Below are 26773 nucleotides of genomic sequence, written 5' to 3' on the forward strand. Positions count from 1 at the left end.
AGTAATGCTCTTATGAAGCATTTAAATGCATTGGATGGATGGATGGATGGATGGATGGATGGATGGATGGATGGATGGATGGATCAGAGAAAGAGGCAGGAACCTAGGCCAACATAGAGGATGACTTTTTAAAATTGAATTTATTGGGGTGACATTGGTTCAAAAAACCATACAGGTTTCAAGTGTATAACTCAACAAAACATCATCTGCACACTGCATCATGCATCATGCGCCCATCACCCAAAGCAAAGTCTCTTCAGTCCCCATTTATCCTTCACCACCTCCACTTACCCCCACCCCCCTTTCCTTCTGGCTATCACCACTCTGTTGTCTATGTGTTTTATATATATGCATATATATGTATATACACAGACACACATATATATGGTGTTGGATTTTGTGGGAATTTTTTGCCTAATCCCTTCACCTTCTTAGAGGATGACTTCTGAAGACAGTGAGCTGAGGTGGACTTATGTGGAAGGTGAGGCTGAGATGGACTCTGCTGGTGTAGAAAGTTTGACATACTCAGAGACACTTACCTTTCCAGAAGTTTTGCAAACCAATCAGTTCTAACAAGATAGCCAATGAAACATTCACCTCACAAGCCCAATAGCCAGTTCAGACCTTAAGGTTTTTCTTTTTTAAAAAAATTTATTGATTGATGAGAGACACAGAGAGAGACATTGATTTTTTTTGTTCCACTTATTTATACATTTATTGGTTGATTCTTGTATGTGCCCTGACCAGGGATCGAACCTGCAACCTTGGTGTATTGGGACAATGCTCTAACCAACTGAACTACCCTGCCAGGGCTTGAGGTTTTTCTTACTATCAGAATACAGAGGGAGAATCTCTACTGGCATGTCTTCCGTTTTGCCCGGGAGCATGCTTTATGTTCATCTAAAGCTTGAATTCTTACATCCTTAGCCAGATGATTAAAGAGAACAGAACTGCCCTAGCCGGTGTGGCTAAGCGGTTAGGGCGTCAGTGGAGCACTGAAGGGTCTCAGTTCTGGTCAATGGCATGTACCCGGGTTGCAGGTTCCTCCCCACCCCCTGGTTGGGGTGTGTGAGAGAGACAACCAATTGATGTGTCTTTCATCAATTTGGTGTTTCTCTCTCTCTCTCTCTCTCTCTCTCTCTCTCTCTCCCCTTCCTTCCCTCTTCGGTCCCTCCCTCCCTTCCACTCTCTGAAAAGCAATGGAAAAAATATCCTCTGGTGAGGATTAGCCAAAAAAAAAAAAGGAGAGAGAATAGAAGTTAGGATGGAAGGAGTGACAGAGTAATAAAATGGTTTCAGATTTTTTAATGACTAGTTTATTGATATTTAGAGAGAGAAGAGAGAAACATCTGTGTAAGAGCATAACATTGAGGCACGCCCCCTACTGGGGATCAAGCACAAAATCAAGGCATGTGCCCTGACCAGGAATCCAATGGGCAAACTTTCAGTGTACCAGAGGACGCCACACTGGCCAGGGCTGGTTTCAGATTTTAGACAGGTTATCACAAATCAGGCACTGATTCCTCCCTTCCCTTACTTGCATCCCCCCAAAGGGTTGGGAGGTAAGTAAAGAAGTTGGAGCCAGTAAGACAAGGGAAGACAGAGAGAAACCTGCCCATCGTCTACTTCTGTGTGTCTATGAGCAGAGGCCATTTGGGAAAGGTTTGTGTTCAGGGCAGGTGCAAGGGCTAAGAAAACTAGCACTGGAGTAAAAGAAGCATAGTAACGCCAAATAATGAGTCACAAGGTTTGCAGAAGGGCACAAGTCATTCTCATGTAATGTGATGGTTTGGGGTAGTGGCTGTGGTAACTTCCTGCACATGCTCATCCCTACAATAACCCATCTGTCTATTATGACATACGTGTCATACAAATACACACATATATCGTAACATCTTGGTGCTGAAAAGAACGTTAAAGGTCAAGTATTCCTATCTCCCAATCATTGAAAACTTCTCTGCCAGAAGGCATGTGGTGGTCTCTGCGTTAAGACTCCTAGGGAGGGGTGGAAATTGGGAAGAGAGGAGGGCATTACCTTGCCCCTCTTCCTGTTGGACGACTGTATTTTTCTGCCTTCCATCAATCCTTTAATCCTAGTTTTGCCCTCACATGGGCATCATCTACTCCCTGTTTTATATGCACACTGCTGGCTACGTCTTTACAGATAGCCTTATCACATCTTCAAAGGGCTAGTGACTGAGACTCCAAAAAACAGACCCAAAACAACCCCACATACACACGGGAAGCAAGCACTTAGTAAAAATTTATTGAATGAATGAGTGAATGAAACAAAGGCACAAATGAGAATACGTTCTCCGATGGCAGTGGAGCAGAAAGGCTACAGCACCACCTCTTGTTCCCCGCCCCCCAATATCGAGTGAGAGACTAGGAGCGGGACTGGAGAAGGTCTGCAGCCAGGAGTTGGGATCTGGGTGGCCCAGGTTGCCATGGCACCGCCTCGGACTCCACCCTCTCTCGTCTTTACCCCACCCCGCCTGGGTAGCGGCAGGTAGTCACGTGTTCTGTGGGGTAACCACACCTCTGCTCCTAAAAGCCATATCCAGAGGTCACGTGGGATAGCAACAGGTCACGTGGCTGCCGTCATCCCTCCTCCCCCCCCCCCGTTTCTCCTCGCCGCCCCCCAACCTGGCAGAGCCACTCCCGGCCCCTCTGCGCAGAAGTGGCTGGTCACGTGCCCTGAACGTCCGTCGGCCGCCCCTCCCCCCGGGTTTCCGCGCGCCTCTCTGGCAGCTGGTCACATGGTGAGGGTGGGGGTAAGGGGTCCACTCCAGCTTGCGGCCTGTGTCTGTGGTCGGGCCCGTGCCGTCCAGCTGCTCCGGACAGAGCTCGAGTGTATGGCGCCTGGGGAACCGGCTCCCGGGCCCCGATAACGGGCCTGCCCCGCAGCTCCCGCAAGGGGTGAAGTAAGTGCCGCCCCTTCCCGGGAACGCAGGCTCTGCTCGCCCGCCGGGGCTCCTCGCGCGGGCTGGTCACCGCAGGGTTGCTCGAGGGCGGGAAGTGGGGCAGGGTGTAATCTGGTCCTTTGTGGCTGTAGGGAGGTATAGTTTTAGGGGGTGGGGTGTAGGGTCTTCGGTGCAGGGGGTGTGTCTTGTGGGATCTTCCTTGTGCAGGGCGAAAAGGTCCCAAAGGGAGAGAGATTGATTATTCTAGGGCCTCACGTGGCCGCAGGGGCTGTGGCTGGAGTCATTGTGTTACCTGCGGGGCCGGCCTCAGGGAAGACCGGGGAAGGAAGGGAAGGGAAGGGATGCTGGTGGTGGTGTCTTTGTTATGTTTTTTTCGGGAGTTACTTTGTTGCTGTAGGCTCATACCATCCGAACTCTGGAAGGGAATTTCGGTGGTAGGAGTCTCTGTGATTGTAGGGTCTCCTCTGATCTGAGAATGGCTACCCCTCGATATGAGCCAGTGGCTGAGATTGGTGTTGGTGCCTATGGGACGGTGTACAAGGCCCGTGATCCCCACAGTGGCCATTTCGTGGCCCTCAAGAGCGTGAGAGTCCCCAATGGAAGTGGTGCCGGAGGGGGACTTCCTATCAGCACAGTTCGTGAGGTGGCCTTACTGAGGCGGCTGGAAGCTTTTGAGCATCCCAATGTTGTCCGGTGAGAAGGTGGAGGGTTGGGAGTGGGTAGTGAATGGGAAAAGACACCTATATGTTGGGAGTGGTGGTCAGGAAATAAGTGAGGACCCTGAGGAAATGGGGAAGGCCATGTTGGGGACAAAAGGGATTGATCAGTGAGTGACCCATCATTGTTTTGGCCAGACTGGTGGATGTCTGTGCCACAGCCCGAACTGATCGGGAGACCAAAGTGACCCTGGTGTTTGAGCATGTGGACCAAGACCTAAGGACATATCTGGACAAGGCACCCCCACCAGGCTTGCCAGTGGAGACCATCAAGGTGAGTGGGGTGGGCAGACAATGAGAGATACATTGAGATCTTTGCAGTAGAAGCTGTTGTGATTTGATTTCAGGTATGGCGCCTAGTTTCCATTTCCTTCGTACCCCCCCTTCCAAACCAGGATCTGATGCGCCAGTTTCTAAGAGGCCTGGATTTCCTTCATGCCAACTGCATTGTTCACCGAGACCTGAAGCCAGAGAATATTCTGGTGACAAGTAGTGGGACAGTCAAGCTGGCCGACTTTGGCCTGGCCAGAATCTACAGCTACCAGATGGCACTTACACCTGTGGTCAGTAGAAAGATGGTAGCTAAAATTGGGTTTTGGTTGGGGGTAAAAGAGTAATTACCCATAGCAGTCGAGAAATCATGTGCTTTGTGACATCAGTTAAGCAGTTTTGCTTTATGGTAACCCACAGGGCCCGCCCTCTTCTTATTCCCATTAGGTTGTTACACTCTGGTACCGTGCTCCGGAAGTTCTTCTGCAATCTACATATGCAACACCTGTGGACTTGTGGAGTGTTGGCTGTATCTTTGCAGAAATGTTTCGTCGAAAGTATGGGACCCAAGTATCCTGAACTATTTTGAATTTCCCAAATCTCTTATAAACCACCTCCATCCCCTGCCCATTCTTTCTTTTGAGTTCTACTCACTACCTTGTCCATAACCAGAAGCTCTGAAATGTCCTGGAGTTAGGAACTTATCCCTTTAGTTTCCATACTCTGTCTGAGCCACTACGCAATAACCATTCTGCTACCATATCTTTGAAAATGACTGTTGTGTCCCTTCTCACCTTAGGCCTCTCTTCTGCGGAAACTCCGAAGCTGACCAATTAGGCAAAATCTTTGAGTAAGTGACTGGCAAGGGGAAAATGATTTCCATTTTGAGCCTTTTTCTACTGCTGAGCCCTGGTAGCATTTGGCTCTGCTCCTGGAGATGGAGGCTGGAGAAAGACCCCCCTGACCAGAGTTCTCTTGTTCCCCATAGCCTGATTGGTCTGCCTCCAGAGGATGACTGGCCCCGAGATGTGTCTCTACCCCGAGGAGCCTTTTCTCCCAGAGGGCCCTGCCCAGTGCAGTCAGTGATACCTGAGATGGAGGAGTCTGGAGCACAGCTGCTGCTGGTACTGGGTTTGGGCATGGGAATGGGGTGAGATTGGGGTGAAAAATAGAATGGAAAAGGGACCCAAACCATCATGGTCGGTGGGTGGGCTAGTTTTTGCAACTGTGACTGGCCGTCCACAAAGAGGAATGTAGAAAATAGGCCATCCTGCATGTTGGGGGTGAGCAAAAGTCCTTTTGGGTTTGTTTTCACAATTTTCTGGCCTTTGCCTCCCCTCTCAGGAAATGCTGACTTTTAACCCACACAAGCGAATCTCTGCCTTCCGAGCTCTGCAGCACTCTTATCTACAAAAGGCAGAAGGTAACCCAGAGTGAGCAATGCAGTGGCTGCAACAGAACCAAGAGAAGAGAAGCGGTCACTTACCTTCATTTGAACACTTGAGTGGAGAGCCCTCCACTGAGAAGGCACTCTGTGCCCTTTTTATCTGTGGAGATGTTTCCTCCAACTTCTCACAGAGAATATCTTGCTGGCTGCCTTAATGACATTCCCCTCCTTCCCCTCCTTTTGAGGATTACCTTTCTCCTGCCCTCCTATTTCCTTACACCAACAAGTATGTCCCTTATTCTCCCCTTATCTTGATATTAGGATCCTTTTTTATACAGGAAAAAACAAAACAAAGAAGTATGGTCTTTTTTTTTTTTTTAATGTTTCTTCCTTTGATTGGCTTTGCCATTTGGGTATCTGGAGAAACCATTTGGACTTCCCTGCAGAATCTTAAAGATTCTTCTTAGGTTACAGGGCCTAAATAGTGGAGCCCCACAACTGGTAAGAGAAGACAAGGCATTTAATTTTCTGCTTTGAATATGGTGTTTAAATGACTTTTATTTTTATATTCACCAAACTCCTCCCAAACTGGGTCCTGCTTATTATAAGAATTCTTGGTGGTTTTCTCTCTGGCTCTGTCCCTGGTTTCCCCTTGAAGCTAGGTCAGGATGTGTTGTGGTCTAGCATGTGGAAGGGAGAAGAGGGGAGACAGCCAGGAATTACTCTGACCCCCATAGCATCTCATACACTCCCAGGAGCTTCCCATTTCCACTCAGGGAGAGAGGAAGTTTTTCTTTATTCTTATAATCTTGCTCTTACTAAAACATGTCAAGGCAGAGAGCCTGGCTATTCAGTCACTTTTAGGGGATCGCAAAGGGCCTTTCCTTTTTCTCAAACAAAAAAGGCTATTGACCCTGGGTTTTCCCTAAGGGAGGAAGAAAAAGCTTAGGGAGAGCAGAAGAGAAGTCAGAAGGATCCAAAGTCTCATAGAAAAGCACTGGGGTTGGCTCGAGGATCCTTCTGATTCCGAAATCTCATTGCAAGCCAGACACCAAGGATCTGTAGAAGCAAAGGAAAAGAGATAAGCACCAATTCTGAATCTCTGGGGCCAAGACTTACAGATGTAGAAAAAGGGTATATATGAGGGAACTGGAGAATGTTACCTCTGTAAAGCTAAAGAAGAGTCCAACGCCCCCCAGGATTTTCAGGGCTTCATCTGAATGCTTAAGAAACTTTTCTCCACACATCTGGCACGTGGGCCTCCGGCTCTTGCAGATCTAGGATAAAACGTATGTAGAGGACACAGAGTTGCTAAGATGCCCTATCCTGACACCTTTGGTGAATGGCCTTAGAAATTATTCACTACTTTTGATCAACGTCTTACAGACTGAAATCCCACTTGGCTAATTCTCTAGCCTAGCCTCTACCCATCCCTACTCTTAACACAGTAGCACACAGCCCCAGTACAAAGAGAGCTGCTAGAGAGAGACAATCACATTCAAACCTGCCAATCTGGGCACTATCCTAACCCAATTTTGCTACCCACAGCCCTCTCTCTCCCCACTGACTCACTGCAGTGCAAAAAGCATAGTCCTGTTGATACAGGGTTGTGAGGTTGAATAAGCCGCAACAATCAAAACTCCTTTCCAGTTCATCCCGGGTCTTGTTGCTCAGGACCCACCAAGAAGCATTGATGACATCTGTCTGGAGGATATGCAAACAGCGGGAAATTATTTGATGCTGCTAACGTTGAGAACTTCCCTACATTTTTATCTCAGTTCAGGTGCCTCAATTTCCCTACTCCAGCAAAGGGAGTTATCCTGGCGGGGGGGGGGGGGGGAATAAAGAAGGTATATCACTATTATACAGACCCAGTGGTAAATATCCACCTCCAGTTCTCTTAGATTATCATGGAAAATTAGCCAGACATCCTAGAGGAAGCAAATGGCTCAAGAGTTGAAGTGGTAGACCTAAGAATGATCTTTGGGGCCAGACGGAAAGGAGGGAGTTGGAGGTTACAGAAAAATGCAAGTGCTTGAAAGGGCATCCCCTTACCTGTTTGCTTCGGTTAATAGCCAGACATGACCAAGAGATTCCAAACTGGAAGATGAAGACCAAACCAAGGATGATCATGTACTGAGAGCAAGAGTTATGGGGAAAAAGTCCTGGATTCCTTTATGTTTCACCTGTATCAACCATATGATCTCATCTAGTCACAGAGCTTAGACAACCATGTCAGCTGAAAGCAATAAAATCAGCTCTGGTTTCATAAAGCAGGGTAAAGACACGTCCCTAAGGTCCCTGAGGTCTAAATTTCTTCCTAGCCCATTCAGCCCTCCCAAGAGCCCTATACTGCCCCATCACTTCAGGTCAGGATACAAAGAACAGCAGTACTTGGTGGTGGTTGACAGCACCCACCAGTCCTGCCACCGCGATGAGAAGAAGGAAGACTCCCACAGCAATGACTCCTCCGATGATGTGGATGCTGGACACCAGACCCAGGCCCTTACCCCAAGCGGCCACTCCAATGAGCAACAAACCTACCAGCTACGGGAAACAGAAAGCAGGACACACCTCAGAGCTCCAGCGCGCAGCACAGCCAAAGGCCTCACAGCACCCGGGACGAAAGGGAGGAGGTGCTACGGGGACCTGGGGCATCACTGGGCACTCCCATCGGAGGTCAGACTGGCTGGGGTGGGGGTCGGGGGCGGCAGGGGTAGTAATCTATAAACAAAAACCGAACCTCTGGCTTCGTCCATCACTTCTCTATTTTGGGAGAAACTGAAGTTAATAAAACGGAGGGATGGGCCTTTGTGCCCACAGCCCCAATTCATTCCCCCACCCCCAAACAAACCCTCTTATCACCGGAAGTCCCCAGGAATTCCCTCTTCGCCGGAAGTTCCTAGGAATCTTCCTGGAACACCCAATACACCCCTCTCCCCACCGGAAGTCCCCTGGAGTCTCCCCACTCGCCTTTCCGCCTTGAGGCTTCCCCCACCTCCAAAACCTCACCATATAGACCACGTTGAGCGCGCACAGCGCATTCTTGGAGCAGGCAAAGCCTCCACAAACCATCTCCCCAGCTTTGGGGACCCAAGTGGTCCCAAGGACTTAGGGAGAGGGTCTCAGGGACAGTCGTCTTGGACCCCGACAGCGTCTGTCTCTTTAAATCTAGTCCACCCAAACCCAATCGTCTGCGCCTGCACCGTCCCACCCCTGCCTCCGGATTGGCGAAACTCGCGGCTGGAACGCGACGTCGGCAGCCTGCGCGCCAATCAGTCTGCATTGCGTCCCGGCCCCTCCTTTAGGTTCTTTATAGGGTGAAACTTAGAGCCGGGGGCAAGGCTTGCGAAGGTTCTCCAAGAGATCAGAGCCTGAACTTGGAAACCCGGGATTAAAAGTGAGGCTTTCCCTGGTCTCCGTTGGAAGAGGCTAATCCTGAGGAGAGGGCTCTGGAGAAACTCCGCTGAAGAGAAGAGAAGACTGCGCGGGCCGGGCGGAAAAGGCTCCTCCCTTCGAGGGAGTGCCCTTTCCCCTGGGCCTGCAGTGACCTCATGATGACGCCACTGTTTGTTGTTATTGCATCACACTCGGAAACACACAGAGGAGCAAAATGTTGAGCTATTTAGCCCAGCCACAGAGGCCCCGTGTTGGGCAGAGCAACACCCAGCAAATCCTTACACGTTTGCAAGCACGTCCACAAGTACACATGTCCTGTTCCATATCCCCCCTAATGCGTGAGAATATGCTATATATTAAACGTGTAAAACAGCAGCGTTGGTGAGCTCAGCACTGTATGTGACAAAGCCACAGGTGCAGACATGGGTGTGCCAGGTGTCTTCAGAACACATGCCTGGTACAGGGCTTGCAAAAAATGACAAAGGGAGGGGTCTGGAATATGAATAAATTTGGGAGTAAGGAGGAGTCTCCACAAGTTTTTGCTCTGGGGTGGGTATAGTGGTTGGTTGATCAACGTATGTTTATTATTGAATAAATGCTTGGACACACTGCCATTTTTCTGGAAATGGCAAAAGAGAAAGAAGCAGTCTTAGTAGGAACACAAATGAAAAGCCTCCCTTCAACCCCACAGAACAACTTAAGTTTGTGTGCACTTGGATTCAATGACTGCCTAAGCAGTATATAGTCTTATTGCTAGTCAGACTGCATGGGTTCCAACTTTGCCAATCACTAACTCTGTAACCTTTGGCCAGTTAATTAAGCTTTCTGTATGTGTCCTCATCTGTAAAATGGGGGTAAATAACAACACACCTACCTCTTGGGTCGTTGTGAGAACTGAATGAGTTAATATGTGTAGATTATTTTACAGGTTCCAGTGGGTAATTTCAACCTCAGTTCCCCTATCTCCAACTACAGAAATATACACATAGTTATAATCCACTACCTTTTATAAATTGATATCAAGAATAGATGCAGGAGACATTTGGCAGGGCCAGAAAGGTTGGAGTCTTGAAACAAAGCAATTGATCAAACCATCCACCATTTCCCCTGCTCGTCTTCCCTGCATCTTCTTTCTGTCCTTCAATTCCTCATCCACTCTCTTCTCTTTCAGGTCCTAACTCAAGGGCAAGACAATGGCACTAGGATTAAGGGGGAATGGTTGGCAAGCATCCAACCAGTAGGGTAGTATGGTGAAAGGGTACCAGACTTATAATCAGAAGATCTAGAGCCATATCTTTGTTTCACCTCTTACTGGCCTGTCTAAGCTTCAGTCTTCTTTGCTGCAGACTAGGGATGATAATCCTACCCCTTGGACCTGTCATGAGGATGATATATATGAAGGTATGTTGTAAACTGCTGTGTTATAGACAAATTAATTATTAGGAAAGTAATTGAACATGGATCGTGGTGGTTTTGCTTGGTTATAGGTTACTCCTTCTCCATAACCTGTTCTCCCCATAACTGCTTGGCCCTTTTAACCAGGAGGTGGTCACTGCAGGGTGGCTGACCGAGGAAGGGTTACATTGCAAGATGTAAAGAGGCAAGCTCTTTGGATGTGTAGAGTGGGTGGTGATTACAGCTATAAACTGGAATGCAGGGCTCTAAGAGTAACAGGCCAAGTGCGTATGGATTCCTGTGAAAGTTTGAGGCTGAAAACAAATCTGTAGGTCACCAAGAGTTTAGGATTGCCCCTGGGACCTGGCTTGCCACATTCTCCCAGCACCAACACCCATCTTAATTAGTCACCTCCCACAGGAGGCCCTAGGATGCTTGATGCTTATTAAGGTCTCTCCATACACCTAGCAGGAGAATCTTAGCAGAGGCTGGCTGGCAGAGCTGATGGGCCAACACTAGAGGGGGTGGGAGGTGCAGAAGGTAGTACTGTCCCAGGCTGTGGGTTTGAAACTCACCAGTCAGGAAGTGAGGCCGACAGACGGAAGGGCGGGCAGGGGCGGAGAGTTCTGGGGCACAGCAGAGGGGCCTTCTAGGGTTTGGGGGTTGCAGGGCCATGGGCTTCAAGGCCAGAGGTTGCTGTTAGCCTGGCAAGACTGGTCTGGGTAACATGCATGCCCAAAGGCAGTTGGCTATAGCTGCAGTGAGAGCAGAAGTCAAACGACATGAGGTAGCCAAGCAGGCTCTAAGTCGCCTCAGGAAACTGGCAGAGAGGGTGGGTGACTCGGAACTTCGGGAGAGCATCCAGGCCTCACTGAACAGCTTACGAGGTAAGAGAAGGGTTAGCTCCCAACTTGGGTGTATCGGGGACCAGAAGGGGCATAGAAGGGTTTGCTGGGTCATACATCATTTCCCAATCAGCCACTTCCTAGTAGTCCCCAAAATGGAGCTGGGATCTGGGGAAAGAATACATTTGAAAGGATGGAAAAAGACATGGGAGGTGTCATTCTTCCTCTTTCCTCAACTCTGATCCTTCTCCCAGGGGATCAAAATACAGGTCACTGCTGAGCTGACCTTCTTGGAAATGGAGAAGTGGGTGAGCATGGGGAAGACAGGCTGTGACAAATCCTTGGTAGACTTGGACCCTGCCTGGGGAGTCTGGGGCAGGAAGCAGTCTGGGGCAGGAGGTTCTGGGACTGGATAATGTGTTCATTCCCAGGACCCATGAGGGATCAGTGACCTCTTGTTCTCCAGCTGTAGAAAGAAAGAAACACACACAAATACATACACACATTAAAATCACCACAGAGAGAATCTCAGGCTCCCAGGCACACACTAACATTCACACAGCATGCTCTGCACAGCCGAAATGCAGAGAAGTCCCCAGGACACCTCTCGGTCCCCTCTTCCTCACGTCCCTGTTTCTGTCTTGTCCCCCACACACCTTCCGCTCTACCTCCTTAGTGCCATTAGAGCAAGTGATGACAATACAGGAAGGAAGTGCTGCCATGGCAACACCATCCGCCACATCCTCCTGCTCACCCCAGCTTCAATCCTGTGGTGGGGCCCTGACTGCAACGGCTTATCCATCCCTGAGGCACCACCACCCAGAACTGATGGAACTGGAGGTCCCTCTGGATTGTTCTCATCTCATTACCCCTGAGGTGGCAGAGAGCTAACAAAAGCAGGCTCCTTTGCTCATGAAAGGTGTCCTCCATTGTATCACAGTCTCTTCCAGCCTCTCCATTCTTAGCTGCCTACTTGGGGGTGGCAGATGGGGGCAGCTGAGAAGACCTCCTGCCAGGTCTCTCTGATGGTAAAGGCCACGAGAGCATAACTTGCAGAAGGAACAGTTTGGCTTGGGTTGCTAAGGGAACAGTCTGATGATACCCTTCCCATTGCCCTTCTGAGGCAATGCCTCCTGCCCCCCACCCTTTGCCAAGAACTACAGCTGCCGCCTTCCCTACAGCATTAATTGTTGGAAAGGAAGACCTAGGGGGAGTGACCTATGGGGCCTCCTAGGGAGGCACTCCAAGCCCACCCTTGTAGAGGAGAAAGCAGGGAGAGGGTAGATGTTTGGGCCAGGTAGAGGAGCTCTGCTTAGCTCTGGGTAAGGAGGAGTGAGGAGGGGTAGAGGCTGACATCTCTGAGAAGACTCCACTCTTCATAAATAATTTGTTCCACTCTTCCCCAAGAGTCAGGATTCTGTTCCCTTTGAGTATAAGGGAAAACTGAGGCCACCGATGCAAGGGGAAAATATTAGGCCAGAATCAACCAATCTCCTTCACTATCTTTCAGATAAGACTATTTAAGGGTCTCCAGTCCTGGGAATGGTGTCATCCTGGCACTGCGGGGGCGGGGGTGGGGTGGAGCACGGGGAGGAGAGGTTGCTGACCTCGGGCCGACCCCCCCCCCGCCCCCGGGACAGGGTACAGGTCTAGGGGGGAACAAAGGGCACCTAGCGTCCTGGTACCGCCCCCCACCCTCAACCCCTACCAGGCCGTGCGCGCCGCTGGCTCCTGCCTCCAAGAGCCGCCCACGACAGCGCTATTATAGTCTCGGCTGCGTCAGGAGGATGGGACGCCAAACTAGGGGAACGCTGAGACTCCCCGAGTCCAGGAGTGGGGTCTCCAAGGCTGCGGGAGAACTCCCGCACCACCCCTGCTGGGTGTGGACCTCTGTGCCCCGCAGGCCTAACCCCTTTATCCGTCTTACCGGGCTCGAGGACAGTGAGCCTTGAACTCCAGGGTCCCTAGAGGGGTGGGAGATACAGAGCAGACGTTTTCCATCCTCTCTATCTCCTCTTTAACCTTCCAAAAGAGCCCCACCCCGAAAACCTCAGGAGACTGAATAGGAACCCGAAAGAAACCTGCTCCCACTGCAATCGAGGGGCTCCTTATACTCGGGGGCGCTAAATAACCCACATGTGGGTAATCAGATGTGAGGGTGGTGCCTCCATGAACCCCAAATCCCATGGCAGTTCCCCCCCACATACACACACCACCATGCACACCGATCCCTCCTCTCTGCTTATCCCCGCTGTTTCTGAGGCACTCTTGGAGCTACGGTTGCTATGGAGACTGGATGCATTTTGGTATGGGGGGGTGTCTATCTGTAGACATATTCCTTCTCCTTCCACCTCCAGCTGGAGTCTTTGATTCACTTTTTGGCCTGGGCTCCTCCGAGCCCCCAGATCTTTCCCTGCACGATGCACCCTCCCCTCCTTCCTATCCTGCTAAGTTCCATGTTTGTCCCGGTCCCCAGGGAACACTTTTCAAGTTCACTTTGGGACAGTTGTGTTTAAAACGTGGCCCCATTGATGTATTGCGTGAGTGGGGGTGGAGGTGGGCGAGGGGGCTGGGTTATGGGGAAAGGAACCCGTGCAAGTACCTGGGGAAGACAAGGGGTCCTGGGAAAGGGATTTCGGGGTGCTCCACTTTCCCACATCAGCTTCTCCAGGATGTGCTCCGTTTTCGCGGCGGACTGTTGATTCATGGACTGATTTTTACCCTGGTCCTTAAATGCCACACCCAACAGTCGCGCGCGCTCCCCTACCGAGCTGTGTTAGGGGAGGGGGCTCGGTAGTTGGAGTAGGTGAGTCCAAGTTCCAGGAAATCCAGCCCAGGGTTTGGGAGGGAAATCCAGTCCTGGATTTTGCGCCTCCTTCGCAGACAGCCGCGCTGGTGGAGAGAAGGTGGGGGAGAGATGGGGGGGTGGGGGCCGCCTCCTCCTCACTGTGAGGGGAGCGCCCGGACACAGCGCGCATCCGGACCGAGCCGAGCCCCGGCGAGCCCCCGGACCCTTCGCCTGGATCTCACGCCCCTCCCCTCGCAGACCCCACACCCGTGGGTTCCCACCCCCTCCGGCTTCCCTCCCTCCTCCCCCGCCGGCGTCTGTATCTCCATCCCCAGCATCCTCCCCGCGCCCCTGCGAATCCCCCGCGCGACCAGCCCCATTAGCTTCCCACCCTCCTGAAGACCTCCTCTCCGACCCTCCTCCGCAGCCCCTGTCCCTTGAATACCCATTCCCCGCCTCTGCCTCCCCCGCACCGGTTCCTCTTCTCTGCAAGCCTCAGGTCCCTCTTTTCTGCCCCTTTCCCTCCCTCTCCCCTATTTGCCCCCACTACTGTCTTCCCCGCCCTCCCCCGCCCATCTCTGCGCCCCCACCCAGGCCGGGGTGCACGGTCCAGCGCGCCTCCCTGGAGCAGCACCAAGGTCCCGGGGCTCCAACGGGGTGGGGGCGCAGGGCGGGGAGCATGGGGAGGGGGCGCCCCGTGTGATGGGAGGGGGGCGCAAGCGGAGGCGGCGGAGGCGGCGGCGACAGCGGAGCCGGGCCGGGGGCTCAGCGGGGTCCGGGGGCTGGGGGCAGCGAGCAGGGCGGCCCCATGGCCGGGCCCCCCTGAGGCGGTCCAGGGGAGTCCCCTCCCCTCCCCAGCTCGGGGGTCTCGGGGCCTCATGAGCCGGGGCGCGGGCGCGCTTCAGCGCCGGACAACGACCTACCTCATCTCGCTGACCCTGGTCAAGCTCGAGTCCGTGCCCCCGCCGCCGCCTTCTCCGTCTGCGGCCGCAGCAGGCGCCCCTGGGATCAGAGGTGCGGAGACCGGGGATCCTGGCAGCCCCCGAGGCGCGGAGGAGCCGGGCAAGAAGCGGCACGAGCGTCTCTTCCACCGGCAGGATGCGCTGTGGATCAGCACGAGCAGCGCGGGCGCGGGGGGCGCCGAGGGCGCCGAGACCCCCGCCCTGTCCCCGACTCCGGCCAGTCCGGCCCGCCCCGTCTCTCCCGCTCCCGGCCGCCGCCTCTCCCTCTGGGCCGCCCCTCCGGGCCCCCCGCTTTCTGGAGGGCTGAGCCCCGACCCCAAGCCCGGGGCTGTCCCCACCTCCTCCCGGCGCCCCCTGCTCAGCAGCCCGAGCTGGGGGGGCCCGGAACCTGAAGGCCGGGCGGGAGGCGGCGTCCCCGGCTCTTCCTCTCCGCACCCGGGCACTGGCAGCCGGAGGCTGAAGGTGGCGCCTCCCCCGCCAGCTCCCAAGCCTTGCAAGACCGTGACCACGAGTGGCGCCAAAGCCGGCGCGGGCAAGGGCGCAGGTAGCCGCCTGTCATGGCCCGAAAGCGAGGGCAAGCCCAGGGTCAAGGGGTCAAAGAGCAGCGCCGGGACGGGAGCTTCTGCCCCTGCCGCCGCGGGGGCAGGGATGACGACAGCCACGACCTCTGGTGGGGTCGTGGCTGGGCCCGGAGCCCGGGGGAAGCTGTCCCCTCGGAAAGGCAAGAGTAAGACCTTGGACAACAGTGACTTGCACCCGGGACCACCTTCCGGCTCTCCTCCTCCACTAACCATCCCAGCAACCCCGGCTCCAGCCACTACTCTCACCGCCGCCTCCGCGCAGCCGGCTGGGCCTGCACCTTCAATGACTCTGGAGCCTCCAGCTCCCGGGCTGAAACGGGGCAGGGAGGGGGGCCGAGCATCAACTCGGGATCGCAAGATGCTCAAGTTTATCAGCGGCATCTTCACCAAGAGCACAGGGGGGCCTCCTGGTTCCGGGCCCCCTCCTGGACCCTCAGGCCTGTCTTCTGGCAGCGGGTCCAGGGAGCTGCTGGGCACAGAGCTCCGCACCTCCCCTAGTGAGTAGGATCAGAGTCTGAGAACCGGAGGGGAGGGCACCTGGAATGCTCAGCTTGGGGTGGGGGAGCCACGTGCAGGACTGAACTAGGGGAGCTTCTCTCTTGGGTGGGCAGGGGAACCAGGCTGACTTCTCTGCCAGGGACTGGGGTAAAGGGTAAGAGGTGCTGACAAGGGTGAGGAGCTACATTGTGCTACGTGAGAAATGACTTGATTTCAGGGGGATTCAGAAAGCTTCAGAGCTTTCTGGGAAAATAATGCCCTTGGTCAGAGTGACTGTAGGAAATTGCTGAGCCCCAGACCTCACTTCCAGCCGCAGTTGGAATCTGGGAGCATGGAAACAGGACTTTGCCTTGCCCAGAGGGGACACTGAAGGGGAAGGAGTTTAGGAAACCTCAGTTTCTCCTGAGCACTTGGGGCAGGTGGCATGAGAGTGACCTTGCAGGCAGCTCTTGGCCAGGGACAGGTCTTCCCTTGGGCTGAGGGCAGGCTGGTGGGGCAGCAAGGGGCTCAGTTTCTTTCCATGCAGTAAAGGGGACTGGGCAGGAAGGGAGTGCGTGGGGACTGGATCGTGCTGAATACTTGAGTGTGAAGTGCGAGGGGGCGGATAGGAAGCCTCACTTCCCCCACTGCCCACCCAGGCCCCAGAGCCTAATTGAAACCCCCAGGGGGCTGACCAGAGTGACTCAAGGGGGCGGAACTGCTGCAAGGAAATTCTTACCCCCTGGAGAATTGGGAGGGAGTATGGAGAAGGTAACGTTTCTTTGGGAGGGTGATCTTTACCTTTTTTTTCGTTTTCTTTTTCTGGAAGAGAGGCGAGGGACTCACGGTTTAGCTCACACTCCCGGAGGGGAGGCAGGTCCGGGAGCGGGGGCGGCCCCGGGGTTTGGCTCTGGAGCGGGTGGGAGCAGATGGCTCCGGATCCCAGAGTTCCCGCCGCAGCTGCGGCACCCCGGGAACGTCCGGCCAGTGTCAGGCGCGGGGGCTGGCCCCGGCGGGCGGAAGGAGCATCCATCGTCCCCCACTCCTCGGGGCCTGTGGCTTCTCTCCGCCTGGGAGTGGAGCCCTTCCCCATTAGTTCTTTTGGAGGATGCTTGTGGGGAGGGTTTTGGAGAAGGAGACATAGGAAATCCAGGCAGCATTCCTCGGGCTGTGGGGAGGGGTCAGGGCCTTCGCACCATTGACCTTGAAGAAGGGAAGGCATATCCCTCACCTCAGTTTCTCTCCTGTGAAATGGAGATTGAGGACGACCCACTCCCTTCTATGTCCCAGCCCCGCCTCCCAGGGTCTGCGGGAGGGGGGGCGGGGATCAGGCCTTTGGGTAGGAGACCCTGTTGTATTCCTCTTCCAGAGGGAAGAACCTACCACTGTCAGAGCCCTGGTCTCAAGGTCTGGGGCAGGAACTTACGTTTGGGGATGTGTTTTAAGGGAGATGCCAACCGAAGTATTTTCGTCTTGCTGACTCCGTTGCTAAGCAACCACTGAGCGGCAGCAACAGCTGTGCGGAGAGCTGGCTGGGGTGGGAGGACTGGGGACCACTCTCAGACCCAGCCTTTCCACACAGCCCCCTTGCCCAGGCAGGGTCCTGAGGGCTAAGGAAAGCTGCAAAAGGAGGAGGGGGTGGCAGCGGGTTGGGAGTCCTCCTGGCCCTGGAGCATCCCTCCTTACGGCTCCTTTCCCCTTACAGAAGCTGTGGTCAATAGCCAGGAATGGACACTGAGCCGCTCCATTCCTGAACTGCGCCTGGTAGGTAACCCAGCGCCCTGTCCGCAGGCAGGCTGGCCTCCTGCTCACCGCACTCTCCACTCACCCCTCTTCACCTCTTCCTTTCCCTCTCTCTGTGAGAACTGGGTATTGTTTCTTAGTTTCCTTGAGATTCTACCTTCATAGTGCCTTCCTGAGGCTTGATAATCCTCAGAACTTTTTCTTCTTTAGTCTCTTCCCCCCTCTTTATCCAGGCTTCTCCTAATTCCTGGCATCTCTCCTATAGTCCTTCATGTTCTGTTACCTAGAATTGAGTAAAACTTTTCGACCAGTGCCTAGGGCTATGACATACTCCCCCCCCCCATCTAGTATGTTTTCTAAACAGCACAACACACACACACACACACACACACATGGTACTGAGTTGCTGACATCCTTCAGCTCATGGACCGCTTTGAGCTTGGGAATATTTCTTGCCACATTCCTCATCTGATCCTCCCAAATGCTCTCCTGACTGTCATCCAGGCCCCGTAGGACCTTCCTTGGGTGATTTAACACTGTCAGTCTCTTAAGTTCTCCAGACTCAAGCATCCTGCCTCCTCTTAATTTCCACAACCTCTGCTCTACAACCTTGCCCTCAGGGTGTACTGGGCGACGCCAGGAGTGGGAAGTCATCGCTGATTCATCGATTCCTGACCGGTTCATACCAGGTGCTGGAGAAGACAGAGAGTGAGTTCTCAGGAGCCATAGTAAACTAAGGATTGGGGTCAGGGATCCAGGATCAATGACTAGGCAGTGCGATCCATGACTAGGTGTGTATGGAGACTGGAGGAAGGAATGAGGCCATGAGAGCTAAAGCGGAGGGGTCGTGGGGTGGTCTGGTGGTTTGTGACCTCTGACCTACCACTTTCAACCCTTCTGCACAGGTGAGCAGCATAAGAAAGAGATGCTGGTGGATGGACAAACTCATTTGGTGTTGATCCGAGAGGAAGCTGGGGCACCTGATGCCAAGGTGAGGGGTGAAGCATGGGGTAGGCAGGCTTGCTGGGGTCAGCAGTGGCCAAGGGAGTGGGGTCTGGTTTCCTAGGTCTAATTGGGAATAGCACCCGAAGAAGTGGACTTGTTTGACCCTCTATTTGCTCCCTCACCCCTCGCAAGTTCTCAGGCTGGGCAGATGCTGTGATCTTGGTCTTCAGCCTGGAGGATGAGAACAGTTTCCAGGCCGTGAGCCGTCTCCATGGGCAGCTGAGCTCCCTTCGGGGGGAGGGTCGAGGAGGTCTGGCCCTGGCACTGGTGGGGACACAAGGTAAGGAGGGGCTGGGAAGGCACTACTGATGGCTACTGGGGTATTGCCCAGCATATGAGAGAACTTGGTAAGGTATGGAAGTGGCCACGTGGATTCTGGTTACCTCTGGAAGGAGCCTGGTCTCCAGATAAGGGAGCCATTAAACCAACACAAACTTTCTAAGACCTGAGCCGAGAAAAGGAGACTCTCCAGGGAGGAAGGGACATCTATAGTAGCAGTCTCCATTTTCTGAGATGTCACCTGCCTTGTGTTCTTACACTGCTATTTCTCGATGCCACCACCATGGGAAACAAAATCTCAGGACCTAGTGCAGATAAATAGCCTTTTCTGTCTCTCTTGCTACAGCTGGGTCAGGCTGACATCTTTCAAAGGAACTTATAAGAACAAAGAGAAAACACAAATGAAATGATGGAGAAAACACAGAGGGCAGAAAACATTTTAGTTCTCAAAGAAGTGATTCCGAGGTGCTCAGACTCTCCACCAGGGCCAAGAAAAGCTTCTTCCACTACCCACCTGTGTGGAGCTGGCAGGAGTTTTTGTCTGGATGCCTATCCAGCAGGTGCCTGCTTCCACCTGTCGCTTGCCTCCAGATTTCCTGTGGCAGAGTGAGCAGTCCACCTGTTACACATGGATATTCAACCTTTTCCTAGTTGACATGCCAGGTGTTCTCCCTCTCAGTTCAGGGTTCATTGGATTTGTAGGACAAGGTCACTTGTGAGTCTCAGCCATTTTAAACCTTGTCAGGAAGATCCATTCAACTCTGGAGTATTTTTTGAAGACATACACAGAGTGCACCCAGCCTACTCATAATCCATCTAGGCATGTGAAGTGGACCCAGCACTCAAAAAAGGCTTATGTACTTATTCTACTGGGTCACAGGAGAGATATTCTCTCAGACCCTATCCCTAGTGGGGCCAGTCTTAGATTGGAGCCCAAGGGAAAGGAAAGTAGGAAAAATGGGGAAGGGGCCCTGATCCTACTTTCCTGTCCCCTCAGACAGGATCAGTGCTTCCTCCCCTCGGGTTGTGGGTGATGCTCGTGCCAGAGCTCTGTGCGCGGATATGAAACGCTGCTGCTACTACGAGACTTGTGCAACCTATGGGCTCAATGTGGATCGGGTTTTCCAGGAGGGTGAGTGTTGTCATCGCAGCATATGTGGAAAACAGGGAGCTAGAGGCCTGGGATATTCTTAAAGGTTGTGCATCCAGGCCTGTGTGGGAGGGAGGGGGGATCAGGGAGGTCAGAGAAGTTTTGTTTAATAGCCACAAGGTATTTCTGGGCCGGAGGAGCTGGCAAGGTTACATGTGGCATGAAGGCCACAGTGACAAGGAACTTGGGGCTTATGTTATCTCTTGGGGATTTTTCAAAGCTGGGCACCAAAGGATGTTCTTGGGTACCTGCCATGCTCACACCTCTCCCCACCCTCCCTTCAGTGGCCCAGAAGGTGGTGACCTTGCGCAAACAGCAACAGCTTCTGGCTGCCTGCAAGTCCCTGCCCAGCTCCCCAAGCCACTCAGCTGCTTCCACTCCTGTAGCTGGGCAGGTGAGTTGGGGTTTCAGGGTCCACAGAGGGGCTGGTAAGAATCAGAGGAGTGGCTGGTGATCCAAGGGCAGGTACAGAGTACCCAAGGAGGTTGTGGGGGAAGGCAGGTGGAAATGGTAGTGACACCATTTGTAGCAAGTGCATTGGACTGGAAAACCACAAGGTTTCAAACATCATTTGCAATGTCCTTGAGCAAGTCACCTAAACCTCCCAAGGTTGTCAGGAAAATTATAAGGCAAAAACTTGTGAAGTCGACTTTGTAAAACTAAAGCACTATGACGATGCTAGTGAGGAATTTTATTAATGCTAATACAAATAAGTGGTGATGAGATCAAGGAATTTCTCAGATTCCACATAACTAGATGTAACTGCAGCTTGGTGGGGTGGGAGCATCTCAGCTCTTTTGCCTTCTCCAGGCTAGTAACGGGGGCCACACTAGCGACTACTCTTCTTCCCTCCCATCCTCACCCAATGTTGGTCACCGCGAGCTCCGAGCTGAGGCAGCTGCAGTAGCTGGATTGAGCACCCCAGGGTCCCTGCACCGGGCAGCCAAGCGCAGGACTAGTCTTTTTGCGGTATTGGATATGCTGACCCCTATCCCCTGTCCCTTGCTCCTGCCCATCTTCTCTGGTCCCTAGACCCCTCTGTTGGGTCCTTATTTGTCTGTCTTCCCTGTCCTTCCACCAGTGTATCCCTCCATCCCTGCTCTAACTGATGCCAATAACCATTCCAGAATCGTCGGGGCAGTGACTCTGAGAAGCGGAGCTTGGACAGTCGGGGAGAGACAACAGGGAGTGGGCGAGCCATCCCCATTAAACAGGTGGGTGGTCCAGGGGCTGAGGGTAGGCTGGGGGCAGCTGGTCCTAACTGGCTTTTCATCCACATGTCTTTCCCATACTACAGAGCTTCCTGCTAAAGCGGAGTGGCAATTCCTTGAACAAAGAATGGAAGAAGAAATATGTGACCCTGTCCAGTAATGGCTTCCTACTTTACCACCCCAGCATTAACGTGAGTGGCAGGGACTGGCTGGGCCACATTGGCTGGCCTTAGATGCCCTTCCAGTTCAATGAGTCTGTGCCTCGGACAAACACTAACATCATTTCTGGGAAGCTCGTCCCATTCTTTTAAGTTTAGCAAGTATGTTAAAGGTTAGGTAAGTCCCATGTGCCCATGCTGGGGAAGAAAAGACAAATATATCCCCCTAGGAACTTTCAGTCTAGTAGGAGAGCATGGAGAAAGGACCTTCACCTGGCCTGCCATTCAGGGAATGCTTTCTGGAGGAGGCAATGCTGGGCCAAGTCTGTTTGGCTTATCCCCTAGAAGCTCAAGCCCCCTCTCCAGTCCCTCTCTATTCCCTACTATTGGTTGCTTCCCAGCACCACCAAGGACCTCAACCTTCCCTATATTTCAACCCCTGTGCCCCTCCAGGACTACATCCATAGTACCCATGGCAAGGAGATGGACTTGCTACGAACAACAGTCAAAGTCCCCGGCAAGCGGCCCCCAAGGGCCATCTCTGCTTTTGGCCCCTCAGCCAGCATCAATGGGCTGGTCAAGGACATGAGCACTGTCCAGATGGGTGAAGGGCCTGGTGAGTGGGGCTCATAACAGAGGGGCAGGAGAGGGGCCAAGGCTAGGGGAAGGAGGGGTAGTAGGGAAGTAGGGCTTGGGCCTGGATAAGTGAGAAGGTGGGTGATAAAGACACACCACTAAGGCATGGGGCCCAGAGACTGCGTGGCTCACTGAGGTTTTATCTTCTTCCCCTTCCCACAGAAGCCACAACTCCCACCCCAAGCTCAAGCCCCAGCCCCAGTTCCCTGCAGCCACCACCAGACCAGACATCCAAGCACCTGCTGAAGCCAGACCGGAATTTGGCCCGAGCCCTCAGCACTGGTCAGTGAGGACCCATCCTCCATCCACTGTCTTCCAGATCCAAGTGGGATGCGGGTGGGAAAGGAAATTGCGGTGGAAGCTTGGAGGGCGGAACCCAGTGCATGAGTGGATACATCAAGCATCTGCTGGGTGCCAGGCACCAAGCTCAGCGTTATCATGTTCGTCATGATGTTTAAGACAAGTAGGTTCTAGAGCTAAGCTGCCTGAACTGGAATCCTGGCTTGCCACTTGGGCAAGTTACTTGACCTCTCCATGACTCAGTTTCCTTATCTATAAAATGGAGATGCTAGTTTCTACCTGAGAGGGTTGCTTTAAGGCTTAAACAAACTGAGAGCATTGCCTAGGATACAGTCAGCATTCAGTGTTTGGAATGTTTGGAAATATATGTCTATTTTTCTTAATTTATTTAAAATGACAAGTAACATCGTAACAAGTAATCCTCACAACAATCTTGTCAGGTCAAGATTATTATCCCCATTTTAGGGATGAAGAAACTGAGGCTCAGAAGATTAAGTGACTTGCTCAAGGTCTCAAGGCCAGTAAGTGGCAGAGCCAGGATCTGAGTACAGGTCTGACTCTAAACCACTCATCTGCCCACCTCCTCAGGAATAATCAAGGGGGGACCTCCTGGAGAGGGACAACTGAGAAGGGAGACCCCAAAATGCCAAAGCTAGATCAGGGGAGGAGACAGGCTATGGTGAAATCAGGAAATCTGTGGAGGGAGCAACTGAGGCAGCTGTGTCCCCCTTCCTAAGACTGTACCCCATCTGGAGACCTGAGCCTCTTGAGTCGGGAACCCCCTCCTTCTCCCATGGTGAAGAAGCAGAGGAGGAAAAAACTGACAACACCGTCTAAGACTGAAGGCTCGGCCGGGCAGGCTGAAGGTGAGGCCTTGGTGGGCAGTTGCACTCCCACTCTGGACCCTCACCCCCAACTCCAGATCCCTGGCCTAGTCCTGCAGGAGGAGGAAAAGTGCCTGAGCGGAGTGCTTGACTATCACTACCAGTTTGCACATAATTTAGAGAAAAAATGAATGGACACCCCTCTGCCCTTGTCCTTCCTCCCTTTGCCCAGTCAATGCCTTTTATGCCAGCAGTCCCCAGCATCCCTGCTCAATGATGCCCATAAATCTGTAGCTCCCGCTTACTCTCCTAATGACCCTCTACTTCTCGTTCCTTCCCTCAACCCTGCTTACAACCGCAGCTCCTGCACCCAGAAGCCCCCACGAACCCCCAGGGACTCAGCCCACGACCTTAATGCTCCCCATTGACTCAGCTCCTGACCATCCAGCCCTGTTCCCAGTAACTTCCTATGATCTCTAAGCTCCCCTGACAGCTCTTGACCAGTGATCCCCCATTCCTGCACCTAGTGAAGCCCTCAGACCCTCAAGACTTCTGAACCCCAGCCCCCCTCATCCCAGGCTTGTGACCCACCTTCTGTACCCTTTCCCCATGTTTACTCAGATCTTGACCATCCCTTCCCCTCCCAGAGACCCGGCTCCTCATTGATCATGATAACTGGTCCCCACCGCCCCTGCTCTCTGCTGGGTGCTCAGACCCAGGTTCCAGATCTGCCTGCTCTCATGGCTCCTGGCTTCTGCTCTACTCTGCTCCGGGGCCACTGACTTTAGTTCTGCTTTCTCTCCCCATCTGTCTGTCCTGCTTTGTCTCTGGCACTCTCTGTCAATCTCTCTCCATCTCTCCATCTGCCTCCTTTTCTCCTTTCTCGGTCTCTTTCTCTGTTCTCTCTATTCTATCTCTATCTCCTTCGCTTCGGGAAACCAGCCAAGCGCAAAATGTGGAAACTAAAATCCTTTGGTAGTTTAAGAAATATTTATAAAGCAGGTAACAAGCGGGGAGCTGGGAGGGGCGCTCAGCTGGGGTGCAGAGGGATGGGGGTGCCCCTGCCTTCCCCTGCATGTGCTCGGGCTTCCTGCTCTCCCCCACCCTCTGCTTCCCCAGCCCCTCCGCCCCACTCCCAGGGGCTTGGGATGGACATCAGGGAGGAAGGTTTGGGGAAGGCAGCCCCTGTTTGAACTCTATCCCTCATGACCCCACCCCATCCCCTCACCCAGAGGAAAACTTCGAGTTCTTGATCGTGTCCAGCACTGGTCAGACGTGGCACTTTGAGGCAGCCAGTTTTGAGGAGCGGGATGCTTGGGTCCAGGCAATCGAGAGTCAGATCCTAGCCAGTCTGCAATGCTGTGAGAGCAGCAAGGTCAAGGTAATGGGGGTGAGGGGTTTGGGGGGAAAGCAGAGGTGAGTGTCTGAGGAGTCCGGAGGAGGGCTCCGAGAGAGGGAGAGTCAATAATGACAGCCTTTTCTGCAGCTGCGCACAGACAGCCAAAGCGAAGCGGTGGCTATCCAGGCGATCCGGAACGCCAAGGGCAACTCTATCTGCGTGGACTGCGGGGCTCCCAGTGAGCGCAAGGGGGCAGTGGAGGGTCTGGGAGGGTGTGTGGTTCGCTGGAGTTGGCGAATTTGGGGGTGCCCACGTTTGCTCTGCCGGGAGCCGACTTCTCACTCTGTCCCCAGACCCCACGTGGGCCAGCTTGAACCTGGGCGCGCTCATCTGCATCGAGTGCTCGGGCATTCACCGCAACCTGGGCACACACCTGTCCCGCGTTCGCTCGCTGGACTTGGACGATTGGCCGCGGGAGCTGACCCTGGTGCTGACGGCCATTGGCAACGATATGGCCAACCGTGTGTGGGAGAGCGACACGCGGGGCCGAGCCAAACCCACGCGGGACTCCTCGCGGTATGCGAGAGGGAACGGACTGGTGCGGGGGGGGGGCTCCAGAGAGGGTCCCCTGGGTAGAGGGCAAAGGTCCTGAGTGGGGGTCCCGCGAGGCCTTCCCACTGATACCTGGCCCTGCAGGGAGGAGCGTGAGTCATGGATTCGTGCGAAGTACGAGCAGCTGCTGTTCCTAGCGCCGCTGGGCACTCCGGAGGAGCCGCTGGGCCGCCAGCTGTGGGCCGCCGTGCAGGCCCAGGACGTGGCCACCGTTCTCCTGCTCCTGGCCCATGCGCGACACGGGCCGCTCGATACCAGTGTAGAGGACCCGCAGCTTCGCTCCCCACTTCACCTGGCTGCCGAGCTCGCCCACGTTGTCATCACGCAGCTGCTGGTGTGGGTACGTGAGTGGGGGTGGGGAAAGGGGTCTCTGAGGGCTCCATGTCGGGAACAGCCAAGCAGGGGGAGCCTGGCATCCTCAAAGGGACTCTTGGAAGTGGGCCTGGGAACCTTGCGGAGCGGCGCGCGGTGGCCTCGGGTGGGGCGCTGCGCGTCAGGCGGCCGTTTCTGCCCGCAGTACGGCGCCGACGTGGCCGCCCGCGACGCGCAGGGCCGCACCGCGCTGTTCTACGCCCGCCAGGCTGGGAGCCAGCTGTGCGCCGACATCCTTCTCCAGCACGGCTGCCCCGGAGAGGGCGGCAGCACGGCCACCACCCCCAGCGCGGCCACCACTCCCAGCATCACCGCCACGCCCAGCCCCCGCCGCCGGAGCAGCGCGGCCAGCATGGGCCGCGCCGACGCCCCTGTCGCGCTGGTATAGTGGCCCAGAGGGAGAGACACCCCCACTCCCCCATGGCCGGGCGCGATCGCACCGGGTGGACCGCTGGACATATGCACCCACTCACCTCTCCAAGCCGCACCGCGTCCCATGGGAGCACTTCTTCCCCCCACGAGGGCAGAGCCCCCACGCCTCCCAGAAGACATAAACTCACCTCCCTCTCCCCAACGAGGCATGGGGACCTCAGCTCGACACGCCCTCTCTCCACTGTTTCCACCCTGGGATTGCTCTGGGTCTACCCGGTTGGTGTTTGAGGAAGGAACGCCCGTGCTTACCTGCTCCTGGGCCAGCTGTGCCCACTCGCGCCCCCTAAGGGCGGGGAAGAGATCCAGTCCTGCCTGTGCTCGACAATCGCAGGGCCGGGAGCACTTACCCAGGCTGGCTCCTGGGGCGATGCCACGCCAGAGGGAGGGCTTAATACGTGGGAGGGCTAGCCCCCGGACTTGGGGCCAATACGGGGAACCCACCCCTTCCGTGCTAATCTCACTGCCCAGTGAAGGGGGAAGGGCAGCGAGGGGCAGGACCCCTGCTGCCCACGAGGGGTAGGGGGGTCCCCAACCCTTTCCGTGAAAGGGACCATGAGGAGTGGAAATCAAGACGTCCCCCCAAACCCACCCATGGATGGAAGCTAAAGGGCTGGGGGAGCCAAGAGCCTGGGTCCCTCCTCACTACTATCTTAGGAGGGAGAAGGGATGGAGCGGGGAGCGGGCTAAGAGGACTGGGGAGGGGCCTTGTAATTTATTGCTTTGTTCCCCAACAAGGGGGCAGGGGTGGGCAGGGGCTTGGGGAGGGTGTTTCAGGGTAGGGAAAGCCAAGGGTGGGAAGAGGGTGGGGTGGGGTGGGGGTGCTCTTGGGTTGTGAGTGTCTGTGACCGTGACTGCGTACCTGTGACTGTGCAGCACCCGTGGTGATCTGGGGTAGGGGCGCCCCTACAATGGGACCCCTCGCCCACAATTTTTTCTGTCCAGCCCCTCCCTCCCACTGGAGCTTCTCC

At 54.3% G+C, this 26773-nt stretch overlaps 3 protein-coding genes across 4 annotated transcripts; 2 read left to right on the plus strand and 1 right to left on the minus strand.

Annotated features, from left to right (window-relative positions):
• Positions 1-2762: 2762 nt before the first annotated feature.
• Positions 2763-5678, plus strand: CDK4 (cyclin dependent kinase 4). Its single transcript, XM_016224557.2, has 8 exons — positions 2763-2924; positions 3381-3617; positions 3779-3914; positions 4036-4203; positions 4358-4467; positions 4710-4760; positions 4899-5034; positions 5255-5678. The coding sequence occupies exons 2-8, from the start codon at positions 3400-3402 to the stop codon at positions 5345-5347; spliced, it is 912 nt and encodes a 303-aa protein (XP_016080043.1). The 5' UTR covers positions 2763-2924; positions 3381-3399; the 3' UTR covers positions 5348-5678.
• A 2-nt stretch (positions 5679-5680) lies between these two features.
• TSPAN31 (tetraspanin 31) lies at positions 5681-8458 on the minus strand. Its single transcript, XM_016224558.2, has 6 exons — positions 8310-8458; positions 7677-7844; positions 7353-7433; positions 6870-7001; positions 6461-6574; positions 5681-6356 (listed from the first exon to the last, which is right to left on the minus strand). Exons 1-6 carry the CDS (start codon positions 8370-8372, stop codon positions 6282-6284), a joined length of 633 nt encoding a protein of 210 aa, XP_016080044.1. The 5' UTR covers positions 8373-8458; the 3' UTR covers positions 5681-6281.
• A 2360-nt stretch (positions 8459-10818) lies between these two features.
• On the plus strand, positions 10819-26496 carry AGAP2 (ArfGAP with GTPase domain, ankyrin repeat and PH domain 2). Of its 2 annotated transcripts, none has more exons than XM_016224575.2 (18): positions 10819-10978; positions 17450-17508; positions 18108-18195; positions 18393-18478; positions 18625-18772; positions 19769-19903; positions 20206-20315; positions 20732-20890; positions 21049-21135; positions 21219-21323; positions 21744-21906; positions 22089-22208; positions 22964-23092; positions 24283-24431; positions 24537-24627; positions 24743-24965; positions 25086-25341; positions 25519-26496. In XM_016224575.2, the coding sequence occupies exons 1-18, from the start codon at positions 10819-10821 to the stop codon at positions 25759-25761; spliced, it is 2511 nt and encodes an 836-aa protein (XP_016080061.2). In that variant the 3' UTR covers positions 25762-26496. The 2 variants fall into 2 exon arrangements, with proteins under 2 accessions (XP_016080061.2, XP_016080060.2); XM_016224574.2 differs by lacking the exon at positions 10819-10978 and adding an exon at positions 14574-15764.
• Positions 26497-26773: the final 277 nt, after the last annotated feature.

This window comes from Miniopterus natalensis, chromosome 2, assembly GCF_054644295.1.
Source record: "Miniopterus natalensis isolate mMinNat1 chromosome 2, mMinNat1.hap1, whole genome shotgun sequence".
NCBI classification, from domain to species: domain Eukaryota; kingdom Metazoa; phylum Chordata; class Mammalia; order Chiroptera; family Miniopteridae; genus Miniopterus; species Miniopterus natalensis.

What these genes read in the sequence shown, in the direction of transcription:
- CDK4 (XM_016224557.2), top strand. Translation starts at nt 3,400, where the DNA reads ATGGCTACCCCTCGATATGAGCCAGTGGCTGAGATTGGTGTTGGTGCC. An exon ending in GCAGAAATGTTTCGTCGAAA is followed by an intron (nt 4,468 to 4,709) that starts GTATGGGACCCA and finishes TTCTCACCTTAG; the next exon opens with GCCTCTCTTCTGCGGAAACT. An exon ending in CAATTAGGCAAAATCTTTGA is followed by an intron (nt 4,761 to 4,898) that starts GTAAGTGACTGG and finishes TGTTCCCCATAG; the next exon opens with CCTGATTGGTCTGCCTCCAG.
- AGAP2 (XM_016224574.2), top strand. Translation starts at nt 14,603, where the DNA reads ATGAGCCGGGGCGCGGGCGCGCTTCAGCGCCGGACAACGACCTACCTC. An exon ending in CCATTCCTGAACTGCGCCTG is followed by an intron (nt 17,509 to 18,107) that starts GTAGGTAACCCA and finishes CCTTGCCCTCAG; the next exon opens with GGTGTACTGGGCGACGCCAG. An exon ending in CCCACGCGGGACTCCTCGCG is followed by an intron (nt 24,966 to 25,085) that starts GTATGCGAGAGG and finishes CTGGCCCTGCAG; the next exon opens with GGAGGAGCGTGAGTCATGGA.
- TSPAN31 (XM_016224558.2), bottom strand. Translation starts at nt 8,372, where the DNA reads ATGGTTTGTGGAGGCTTTGCCTGCTCCAAGAATGCGCTGTGCGCGCTC. An exon ending in ACCAAGTACTGCTGTTCTTT is followed by an intron (nt 7,434 to 7,676) that starts GTATCCTGACCT and finishes TCTTGCTCTCAG; the next exon opens with TACATGATCATCCTTGGTTT. An exon ending in TCTTCTTTAGCTTTACAGAG is followed by an intron (nt 6,357 to 6,460) that starts GTAACATTCTCC and finishes TTGCTTCTACAG; the next exon opens with ATCCTTGGTGTCTGGCTTGC.